At 34.8% G+C, this 12009-nt stretch overlaps 2 protein-coding genes and 3 non-coding genes across 5 annotated transcripts; 2 read left to right on the top strand and 3 right to left on the bottom strand.

Moving 5' to 3' along the window:
• The first annotated feature begins 274 nt into the window (after positions 1-274).
• Positions 275-3585, top strand: SOCG_04789 (uncharacterized protein). Its single transcript, XM_013165381.1, has 4 exons — positions 275-1107; positions 1152-1352; positions 1392-1550; positions 1607-3585. The coding sequence occupies exons 1-4, from the start codon at positions 870-872 to the stop codon at positions 1684-1686; spliced, it is 678 nt and encodes a 225-aa protein (XP_013020835.1). The 5' UTR covers positions 275-869; the 3' UTR covers positions 1687-3585.
• SOCG_16334 lies at positions 2123-2246 on the top strand. The gene has a single exon (XR_001203018.1). It is a non-coding gene; the product is annotated as a 5S ribosomal RNA (ribosomal RNA).
• Positions 3586-3607: 22 nt separating the features above from the next.
• SOCG_16333 lies at positions 3608-3678 on the bottom strand. Its single transcript has one exon. It is a non-coding gene; the product is annotated as a tRNA-Gly (tRNA).
• Positions 3679-3822: 144 nt separating this feature from the next.
• Positions 3823-3894, bottom strand: SOCG_16332. Its single transcript has one exon. It is a non-coding gene; the product is annotated as a tRNA-Pro (tRNA).
• Positions 3895-8962: 5068 nt separating this feature from the next.
• Positions 8963-10289, bottom strand: SOCG_04791 (versicolorin reductase). The gene has a single exon (XM_013165382.1). The coding sequence runs from the start codon at positions 10208-10210 to the stop codon at positions 9425-9427; it is 786 nt and encodes a 261-aa protein (XP_013020836.1). The 5' UTR covers positions 10211-10289; the 3' UTR covers positions 8963-9424.
• Positions 10290-12009: the final 1720 nt, after the last annotated feature.

Here is a 12009-nt window from a genome sequence, read left to right as displayed (position 1 = left end):
ACACATGCATGCTGGAAAGTTCATCGATCGTCCGGACATCCTCCTGTACAACTATTTTACATATAAATCAGGTTGTTACTTTCCGACAGCATTCTAAATCCTCAAGCTGTAGCAACTATAACTGCTACTACAGTTGTTTCTGAAAGAGCTAGACCGGTTTGGCTAATAAATAGGTACAAAACGCACAGCCCTGACTGTTCTTTGTAATGCTGGTTCTATGTTTACATTTTGTAATAAACGATGCTTTAGTATTATAATATTCCAATTATGACAATGAGGACGAATGTCAAATAATCGTAACGAGGATGTGACCAGTCGGTGACATAATGTCGCAGCTTCTATGAAACGAGACATGCGAAAAGCCACTATCATGAGTTCTTAAATTTGTATCTTTGGTTTTAAAGAAAATCTTCATCTGTAAAATTTATTAGCTTTTTGAAACGAGGTCCAATTCCTATTCTTGAAGACTCTGCAACAACTGGATCCAGTTTCTACGGACTTTTGTTGGTGATTCTAGTGATTTTAATTAGATTGCAACTGCAGTTGTTAGTTTGGGATTTAATGTGGCATTGTAACCATGAAGAATAAATACACTCCTGTTTCAGACTCTGAGGAGTCCTTGAAAACGCTCACTGATGAAAAGGCAGACACCCGTTCTTCAGAGGGTACGCCTCCTCCGTATTCAGGTAAGATTTATTGAAATAGAAAGGTAATGGTGTTTGTTATTGAGAGTTCTTACTGAGGAATCCTATTTTCAACTTGTCGACGATTGTCAATAAACAGGGCGAATACCTTCATTCTCTCGTATACAACGAAAACTTCAGTTGCTAATACATTTATTAGCTTCAAAAAAATTTATCGATTTAGAAATGGCTGACGGATCCGCTCAGAATTCCGCCGAATTATCCGAAAATAATATTAGGTCTGACCCTTCGCCAAATAAACAGCGGTGGAAAACACCTGTCATAGGAACAGTGACCATTATAACTATTATATATAATATTGTATTTATAGCAATAGTTTTTGGTTACAAGGTTTCTCCGTATTCGAAAACTTTTTACGGGCTTGCTGGCAGCTCTATTGGATCTATTTGTACTTCTCTCCTTGGTAAGTCTACAATATCTTGTTTTGGACAGCTCGCTAATTTTTAGCAATTCTTTATATCTATCCCGAATGGTACAGGCAAGCTGGGTTCAATATGTGTGCCGCAGCACTATATGTGTGTTTTCTCAATGTCCCCGGTTTCGCCATGTATTATACTGCAAAGAAGATAATGCAATTTGAAAAGATAAATAATCTTTTTCTCTACGCTGTTTGTTTTGTTGATTTTGTCTTGTTTGTTTTTATTTCGTGTATGCCATACAACCTGAGAAATATTCTAACGGTTCTAGTAAATCCAATTGCCCGTGAACGATTTAGATTATTAGTCATTAATATAGGAAACGGAATAGGAAACGGCGTAAATGGCATAGGAAACGGTGTAAACGGCATAGGAAACGGTGTAAATGGCATAGGAAACGGCATAAGAAATGTTGTGAATCTTGCTTTTGGTATGTACACTACATTAATGCTTCCTACATAGAGCAATCATTAACCAAATTAAAAGGAACAAATCGAGGAGACGAAGTACCTCAGAACGAAGAAATCGAACTTCAACCTCTTGCTGAGCAAAGTGGTGAAGTTTGAATTTTAACGAACCTGGTTTATGTTTTTATAATTCGCATTTTCTTTGGAAGGATTCATGTCAATATTGCAGTCCATCGACTTTGCATTCGCATCAACAACCAAAGTAAGCACTGTCTTAATAAGACGGTATAAGTTGCTTTTCTCATTCACTCTTCCATGAATCTTTTTAATTCGTTAAGCAATATCGTTGTTTATGCTTTGTGAATAGAATCGAACACCCTTTTTAATGATTATTTAATTACTCTAACGAAAATTCTGCCGTGATTAACTATAGCTTCAACAGAGTGCCGTGTAATCGTATGTCTTTTATAAATTAGTCAAGGCCGGAATATTGCAATGTCATCATACAGAAGAGTCTTTCACTACAAAATGTAAGAACGTCCTTACTGGATCACAACTGAACTTGTAGTAATCTTACCGACTGGAACAAATGTTTACGGTTATACCTAGGCAAAAACAGCACACCAGTTCCCGCCCGATCACTGCAGGAAGTGAAACTGTCTGAAGGCTCGTTAGTACTACGGTTGGAGACAACATGGGGATCCGGGATGCTGTAGGCTCCCTTCTTATTAGAATTACTGTTACTTAATTTTTTTTTTCTTCAGTATCATTCGCAGGAAATCTTTTTCAAGATAATATCATCAGTAAAGCAAGGAAAACTTCTCTTGGAAGACGATGATTCAATCAAATGATCACTTACTGTACTCTCCTTCTAGTATCTCTTCTTCAGAAATTATACTAACAGCTATTGTTAACTTCAGCCAGAGTTTCTGAGCTTGAATCCTTTATAGGTATATTCTTACCGCGAGCGTTGTTTTTATTTTGTTTTTGTCATTTAAGCGAAAATAAAGAAATAGCGGACTTTACGAACTGTAAGGTGAATTTCCTCCATATCGTTTTCATAGTCAAAAGAAGTTAAGATATATGCAAAGGTTATCTTTAAATTCGGGTTGTTAATTAGAGAAAGCCGTTAAGTGAAAGAGGTTTCGCAAGCGCCATCTTCTTGTATAGAATAATTCGCTACCAATTTTTGAGATATTTGCTCGTTACACACATTCAATATCACGGTATTGCAAGGTATATGATCACTTCCTAAGTTTTCCGGAAGAGGCTGAGAGCAAATGCAATTTTCATATCTACAAATTACTCGTGTCTAATAATGCTATATTTTAACATTTTCTAGAATGTAGGCTGATTTTCTTTGCTGGATACCACATAAATACTGCTTAAAGGCATGAAGAAGCCATTGGAATTATGACAGTTATTGTCATGCCAATTGATACCTTTCTTGTTCAGATCAAACTGAGTCTCATCAAAATCAAGGAGTCATCCCTGAAGGAAAAAGAAGGAATAATGTAGATATTTTCACTTATTTCAAATCAAAGAAATCAGTTTACTTTTGGTTCGTTGCTGTAACCAAAAGATTTGAAATATCTCGTATTTTGCTTGACTGTTAATGAGGTAAATAGCCTTAAGCAACGCCTCTGATAAGATAATGGTTCTCAGAATTCTCTCCACTGTTTGTTTAGTAGTACATTAAGAACATTTGTTAGGTGTTTTGAACGGAAAGTTTCCATGAGCTATTCTAAATTTGCCTTAGGAAGAAAAGCTTGTTAATCAGTAGTATACGTGAAAGAGACGAGGGAACCATTCACTGATCTGATGTTTGTAAATCTACTGTTCATTGTTCACGGTCCATTTCCAACTAAATAATCTAATTTTGAAACGTACGTCAGAAAACAAAGACGCACATTACGAACTTGATTGTCAACTTCCCTTGCCTTCAGTTGTCTTCAAGCTCAGCTGCATTTATGCATGCTATACAATATTGAGTCGATCAGTCAGTCAAGCAGTAAAAAAGAAACAAGACTTACAGTAATTCATGAAAAAGGAAAACTATTATGAATAACAACTCTTCAAATGCATCAGCCGGGAGTCGAACCCGGAGCGAATGCTTGGAAGGCATCCATGTTACCGCTACACCACTGATGCATTATAATGAAACTTATACCTCCGGAAATATATGTAGAAAAAGCTCATCTTACATAACACCGTTCTCTTACTTGCAGGTTGTGTAAAATGAAATATATGTATCTGTCCTTTAAGGACTGACATGAAATGGCAAAAAGAAAAATCGGGCTGTTCTGGGAATCGAACCCAGGACCACCATCACCCAAAGATGGTATCATACCACTAGACCAAACGGCCAAACTTTTACTATTATTTATATCAGTTAACCATGATTACTCCTTTCTGGAAATTATAACTAATATATCCTGTACAACCATAGGTTTCAGGCCGCTGAAACACGATTCAAATTGAATAAGTATAAAATATTAAAAAAATACTTGTATGTATTCCATATCTCTTTTCATGTCCAACGGCTTCACTATCTGAATAAAGAATAATCAGTTTCGCCAAATTATTATTATCAAATTATTTAATTAATGCTTATCGGTTCTTCAGATTTAACAGCATGTTTTGGTGGTTACATCTTTTAATTAAGCATCTGTTATTTTACGATTATAAAAAACACGATCGTCACAAATGGACTCTTTCGTTCAAAATATGAGCGAATCAACGTAATATGATTGTACATAAAATTTGATACTTCTAAACTATTTGATTGAATAATGATAGCTTCCAGGGATCTGATTCACTAAATAAAAAATGTAGACTGCATTTAGCTAGATCAGTTAAATCTTCCAATGTCTCTGTCATATTTATGACTAATAACAGAATCTTTTCTAAAGCATTTTCTTTGTCTTCTCTCAAACCTTTGTTTAAGAGATGCTTTGTTTGAATTGCATTAATGAAGCCTTATTCTCATATGATAATAGTATCAAATAATTAGTAATATCGTATAAGGGTTATGACAGTTGGTTCATTAGACAGCAGTAGTAAGGACTATACGAATCTCTAAAATAACCTATGTGTTAAATAAGGTTTAAGCGTAAAAGTGAGATATAGCTTTCAGAAGACAGTTCAACGTAGGATGTAATAATGCTTGATCAATTGCTCTTCATTGAGTCTTAGCTAGATTTACTACTAAAAAATTGACATCATTACTACGCTATTTTGATGATTGGTGATAAACGAACCGGATTTATCAGATCAAAATCATTCACTAACAGACGAGATTGCAAGCCATCAAATGATTATTGGAGGCTTATAGTCATTATTTAAATGCCGTCAACCGCTATTGTGTTGTATAAATACTGACAATACTCTTGTTTTCTTCTTTCATTCAAAAACTCATCGCATTTCCATCTATCACCTATAAACTACGGATACCCTTTCAGTTCTTGCACCTTTAATATTTCACAAGATATAACAGCGTAACTCTAAAAAAATGCGTTTTTTCTTAATCGGCTTTCTCTTTATGGCACTCTTAGGCATTTCTTCTGCCTATCCTTATGGTAGTGCCGCTGGAAGAAACGTTTCTTCTAGTGCTATTAACCACGTAGTTAACAGTACTTCTGCTATAAATCAAACAAAGAGCAGCGATATTGAAGAGAAACTTAGTAGTTCTACTCCTAAAGGCTGCTGGATGAGTTCTCGGGGTTCTTGTTTAGAATAAGAAGACAACTCGCGATTCTCAATGCTCATTATTGCACTTCTATGGAGCTATCTTCATAATCTTCTATTCTCTTTTCTTGGCTTTGTTTTTTATATCTGTATCAGAATGTTCAGTTTATCCCCTTGTGTTTTGCACCATCCTTTTTACTTTTCATACTTTTTTTTCTATTTCTTATATATGAGCTATTATCATAACTTTTGTCAGAGCTATAAGGATTGAGCATTTCCATATTCAGACAAGTAACCAAAGGAAATAAGTCGAGTAAATCATTAGGGGTAAAGCCGGCGTGAGGATGTAACTGAGACACTACTTTAGCCACTACAGTTAACTACCGTAACTCTAGAGGAAACAATGTCGTTGGTAGAGCAATAATATTAATGAAAATTTGTAACTAAAGAGCCAATTCTTATTATTGTAACTTCCTTTCACCAAAGTCAAATGCATATAATGAAAGATATATATACGGCTATAAAAAGCAATTATGGAATTCTAAAAGTTTTTTACATAGAGCGTTCGACATTCCGGATTATCTTGATTGCTCATGTATCTTTCCTATACAAGGCTGTTATACTTGAATAATCTAATCTACTATTGAAAGATTAGTTTCTTCTTTATAAGTCGTGCAAAGACAACAAACTTCCTGATTTTGTGGCAGATGATTTGGGTTAGTCTGACGTTGAAGCGTTTGGTTCAGAAATTAATACATAAAAATCTGAAAGCCTTCGCCAAGAAAGATTTCCGCTTCACCTTTTTTTTAATTATTTATTTACTAGCTTACACGGTCTATACTGTTGTCTGGGACTGATAATCATACTATCTGCCCGGTCAAATAATAGAGTTTGTGTCGCGAATTTAATAATGGGACGATTATCCTTAATAAAAATTATTTTTATTGGCTAAAAACATTATTTTTGAACTACTAAAGAAAAATACTATGGTAGTATGTCTGGGAAATGACATTTTTGGTTAACCAAAGGGACTTCTTCTGTTTATCGTTAATGAAGTAATTTCATTACTGTTTGGTGCTGGAAATCATTTCAAGAAATGCAAGCCATCATATGAGCAGTGCAAAGAGAACTCAGATGATTTGAGAAAAGATACTTTCTGCTCTCTATATGTCTGGTAGCGAATTTATCATGGCGACAAAGAGCTCCTCGAAGGCTTCACTCCTCAAATTGTTTTCCCAAAAATTCTCAAGAGTTCCTTTTTGTTAAAGTATTGAAAAGATATGGATAAACCAATCTTTGGTTACCTTCCATTAACCCACCTCGGCATCCCGTAGGGAAGTATTAAGGGAGATTTAACGAAGGACCAGATCTCCTAATCATTTAAAGGTGAAAAAAAATAGTAGGAAGCATTGGTTTTATATAACAGTCTTCTTGAAGGCCCTCCATTTAAAGTATTTAGCGATGAAGAACAAGAGAGATCAGATGAGTGTAGAAGAGCATGAAGTCAGTTCCAGGACAATGGAGGTTTATGCAGCTATGATCGTACAGCTCAACTGGAACGTTTAAACTTATCTACATATTAAGGAAAAAAGAGAGTACGAAAATACAATTGTTCTGTTTAGGTCGGACAATGGTGCAGAATGAGCTATCTTTGAAAACAAAACCTTGGATGGTGAAAAATTTTCTAAAATAGTCCAAAAAAGATATAATAATTTGTAGAACAATCTTAGAAATAGAAATTCATTTATATGATGCAGTCCAAGATGAGCATTGACTGCTAAATATCCCTTTAAAGTGTTTAAGACTTATTTATCAGAAGGCCATTCGGTGTCGGCTAATGGCTTGATTTCCTACGGTTATTAAAATTTCCAATGATAGCTCTAACAATTTCACTACAGTCACTAACATCACATCCACTGTTCGTAGCCTAGCTCCTCATATAACGAAAGGGGTTTCTACTTTTGAGAGGAAAGTCTTAAATAATCCATTTTACCAAAGGAAATCCTGCCTATGATGAAGGTATAGATTTCACTGGATATAAACTCTTTTGCCAATGAGCTATGGGACGTGAATCCTGGAAAGTTATTTACGTTCATAAATTCAATATCCTTTATAAAAAGTTCCCTAGCTTGAAGAAAGGACTACTTGGGGCATCGAAATGGAGACAGTCCAATTGAAAGATGTTCAAACCGAATCAAAAAACCCTTCTGAAAAACCACAAATTATTCTACATGAACTAAAGATTGTTGTTCGTTTCTTTATATGTTCGTGAGGTAGGTATTATTTCTGTGAACGACGACTTTCAAAATGATATTATACCAGATTGATAATTGAAGTTTAGTTAATTATAATCAATTCTAATAAGTTAATTTTGTACTTCTCTATTTATAGAAACTTCAAATCCTGAAATTCGGTATCCTATTCCGGTATTAAATGCTCCTCAACACAACCATTAGAAAATCTGTATAGTCTATATTAAATTAGAAGTTAGGCAGTTTGAAGTTGTAGTATTTTCCACTTGCGAATATGCTCTTTTAAAAACGTGACGACGCGACCTTTCCTGTGTCTTAGAGGTTCTGTTTCTGCTAGTTCGGTGCTAGTAATCGTTGTGAAATTAAAATGGATATAAAAGGACCTTGATAAGAAAGATTAGCTTGTTTTACGCACTAAAAAAAATTTCTTCATAGTTAATAATTGTAGAATATTTGATGGTCTAGCTAAATAAATCAATCTTTATAACTTAATTTAGCGAACCAGAACCTTGCAATTACTATAATATATTACTTTTATATGAATAATATCAATTTTAAGAATATACGGTTTAAACAAACTCTGGCATTTTCATTCGTGATTTATTCTCATAACGAAGCTGATCCCCTTTCTAAACATAGAAAAAGGATACTATTGCAATATTGGTATATCTGATATAAGAAAAATGATTTGCATTTAATTGATAAGTTATGGGTGACAAAGTGCCAAACATTGGATTTGATGCTGAAATTAAAATCCAACTGAATTAGATATGGCCCAAAAGAAATTGGCTATAAATGCTAATGTGGGGAACCTAAAATTTTTCTATTACATTTATTTTGGCTTCATATTTTAGAAGCTTTTTGTTTTGAATATAATATGCGGTCGTTCATACTTAACAAGTTTTAGTGCACATTGTAGCTCGATTAGACGTGCTAAAAGAAGAGAGACATAGAATGACCCAATGATTTAAATAATCTAAAAAATTTTCACTTGTGTTTAAAAAAAATTTTTGAAGTGTTTTTATGCACAAATGAAGGCCAAATGGAAGTACTTACCGACACATTCTGACCCTAGCTTTAGTTCTGAAAACTTTTTTCTAACCAATTATCTTTAATTTATAGAAAATAATTGTAAAATAACTAATTACGACTTCTAAAGTTGGCTGAGGAGTTAGTCACTTTTTATACTGAGGTGACTTGAAATAAATACAGGACATAGCATAAAATTATAAAAGTCTGCTGTCCTGTTTGATTCATTATACAATAAGTAAATTCCATAACTTCCATTATTCTTTGATTACTATTTACTCTAAGCTTGCATTTTTTATTGGATCTATCTTGCAAAGGACAGCATTATTAGCTTTGTCAGAAAAATAGCACCATCTAGTATTGATGTGATAACCAGATGTTTGTTTCACTGTTAATTTTAAATTAAAAGTCAACCTAACTAACAAAAAAAAGCTATTAATACGAAAACGGCAGATTTCAAAATGTAGGGTTGCTTTCAACATATATATCTTATTTTCAGGATCACTAACTTTAAATGTACTCAAACTTTGACTTATAAGCCCTGACATCAATTCATTCTTTATCTCACTTAGTCTTTATGTAAAGTGTTGTAGAATGCAAACCAAAAACTGAATAATAATGAATATTGCTCTCGCTTCTTGGAATTATTTAGTGATATTAAGCAAGATATGTGTAGCCCTTTTGAATCAGTTCAGAAACTTTGGATACACTGAGAAGGATAAAAAGAAGCTTAGCAAAAGCTACACCGTGTCTGATCAGTACAATACTTATTATACGGGAAGTAGTTAATTTGAGTTTGCAAAACATGTAATAGAGTTTAATACTAAGCAGGTTTTGCTCTAATATAGTATTAATTGTAGCATTATTAAGTTAGATGAATTACCAATAAGGAATGACTACGCGTTGTTCTTAAAATGGATCCACAGAAACTAATACATTTGTAATCCACCAGAGGCCGAAATCGTTTGTCCAGTGATCCAACGGCTTCTATCTTCGGCAAGAAAACTAACGATTTCAGCGATATCAGAAGGCGTAGCAACGCGATTTTCAAAGGGTGTCATTTTGGTGAATGCCTCTCCTCCACCATATTGTTTGAGCATATCCGTGTCCACTGCTCCTGGGTTGACTTGATTCACCGTGTGTCCTTGAGGGCCTAACTCTGATGCCCAACATCTCGTAAAGCCTTCAAGAGCCGCCTTACTTGCAGCGTAGATGGAGTTTCCCGACAAACCAATTCTTCCACCAATGCTTCCGAAATTGATAATTCTACCTCCACAGCCGTCTTTTTCTTTCTTGGGAAGATGACCAACCACGGTTTCTGACATGAACAAGACAGCCCTAACGTTCACATCAAAGATATAGTTGTAATCTTCTAATTTCAACGTTCCAAGCGTTCCTAATTTAGAGCATCCCGCGTTATTAACAAGAATATGGATGGTGGGACCAAAAGCTTTGACAGTAGTCTCAACGATATGTTCAGCACTTGTAACATCACGCAAGTCAGCTTGAATACTGATGGCGTCTGCTGAAGTACCAAATCCTTTGATCTTATTCACTAATTTCTGGGTTGATTCTTTGCTACTCTCAGAGGTATAAGTAATGGCAACCTTGGCACCACGGCTTGCCAATGTTTCAGCGATTCCTGCTCCGATACCTCTGGAGCCTCCTGTAACGATGGCGACTTTGTTTTCAAGAGGAAGATTGTTGCTTGTCATTTTTAAGAAATATAAAAGAAAGAAAGTGTATACACCGTTCTTAAATTTCGTTTATGTTTGTTAAAATCAGCAAGCTATTTAGTATTAGTATTAGGACGTAATTGTCACTGGCGTCATCTTACTAATCAGAATATCATCTTAATGATTAGTACGGTATCGTTAGAACTTGTCTTTAAGGAGGGCTTCCATTGCTTTCGAAAACGTACGGAAGTCAAGGACTCTTATTTATTTGTCTTCTGTAAGAGAAAAATATTAGCAGAAAATAGGATCGCATATCAATGTAAGAAAACATATAAAACACTTAAAGATGAAGAATTTGAATAAACAGTTTGCAATGTACATCTAATATTTCGTAGTTTTAACTTAGGTTACCAGATTTTGTTTTACTGAGTTTCTTCAGTTCTACTGATCTTAAAACCAGCTCAACAAAACCACACTTCTCATATTCTTTTTTGTCTTTTCGGTGTGAGCCGGCTTCAATATTAAGTGGGAATAAGTAGGATAAATCTCATATCGAAATATATGTATACTGTTCAGATGGTGACCACTGCAAGCAAGGAATAACAACGATGTATGAAATTGATAAAAGCATCAAAAAATTGGAATAAAAAAAATTATCTATTTTATGCTTTGTTTTAATACAGTGGTAAACTGAGAACTCGTACCTCCATCCAATTTCGAAGGTTACTCCCCGTACCCATTATAGCCACACGTACTTCTTTTATGATTAATTAAAAGAAAAGATTTGATATGTGTATTGAAATGGGTGGAAATCGATATTTGAGTTGGTCAAGGTAGTAGCTAGATGATAGAAAAAGGAGTGAGGTATTTGAAGTGTTATGCGTTGACTTTTTAAGCAAGAACCTAAGAACCAAAGAGAAAGGCAAAGAAAAGAAGGTGGAAGTGAAAGAAGCGGGGAGAGGGGCGAAATGGGTGGATTTGAGGGGATGTTTGGGTAGGGGACAACAAACAAAGGGGGAGGGAAGAGAGAAAGAAGGGAACGGAAGGGAAAGAGAAAGAAACAACAAGAAAAATGAGAAAAAAAATTAAGAAAAAATAAAACAAGTTGCAAACGATGGCAAAAAGGTGGGTAAAATCGGAAAGGGAGACAAATGGACAAAAGCAAGAAAAGAAAAGGAAAGCAAAGCGATAAAAAATAGGAAAAAACAAAAATAGGAAAAACCAAACAACAACAAACGATTTGCGAGGGAAGCGGCAAACGAGAGGTGTCATTTTTTTCTTTTTTGTTTTTTCTTTTTTTTCTGGGCCTTTTTTAAAAGGGAAACGAGACGTTTCACGTTTCAAGGAGAAAGAAGATTTGAAACAAAAAAAAACAAAAGATTTGAAAACAAAAAAAATGATTGGGGGAAAAGGGAATAGAGAGAATAGAGAGGAAAAACCAAAAAGGAAAAGCATGAGGAGACCCGGGACCAAAAGGACGATTTTTTATTTTTAAAAAGAAAAACTCAACAAAACTATTTTTTCAAAACAAGATTGTGTCAAAAAACCAAAATGTCAATACGAAAATGTCAAAAAACCCATGTTCCAGAGGGTGGAAAGTGATCGTGAAAAAAACAAGTCCACACAGTGGTAGTAGTGGTTGGCCTTTGGTGGTAGTGGAGACTGGGGGAAGGGTGAGGTCGACGGGAGGAGTAGTAGAGATTTTGGGAAAACAACTCACGCAAATGGACGGAATTCACAAGAAAAATAAAGGAAATCCACGAGAGAAAGAGGTGCCAGGAACTATGTGAAAGGAGTGGTGTTTGAAGGGTTGGAAAAGGAACCTTGGAAGACTTGGT

The sequence above is a fragment of the Schizosaccharomyces octosporus genome (genome assembly GCF_000150505.1).
Source record: "Schizosaccharomyces octosporus yFS286 unplaced genomic scaffold supercont6.3, whole genome shotgun sequence".
Lineage (NCBI taxonomy): Eukaryota > Fungi > Ascomycota > Schizosaccharomycetes > Schizosaccharomycetales > Schizosaccharomycetaceae > Schizosaccharomyces > Schizosaccharomyces octosporus.
This window is presented reverse-complemented; position numbering and strand designations above follow the sequence as displayed.

Coding starts and splice junctions, on each gene's coding strand:
- SOCG_04789 (XM_013165381.1), top strand. CDS start 870: ATGGCTGACGGATCCGCTCAGAATTCCGCCGAATTATCCGAAAATAAT. Junction 1,353..1,391: donor CTTGTTTGTTTTTATTTCGT/GTATGCCATACA, acceptor TAACGGTTCTAG/TAAATCCAATTGCCCGTGAA. Junction 1,551..1,606: donor TGTTGTGAATCTTGCTTTTG/GTATGTACACTA, acceptor CCAAATTAAAAG/GAACAAATCGAGGAGACGAA.
- SOCG_04791 (XM_013165382.1), bottom strand. CDS start 10,210: ATGACAAGCAACAATCTTCCTCTTGAAAACAAAGTCGCCATCGTTACA.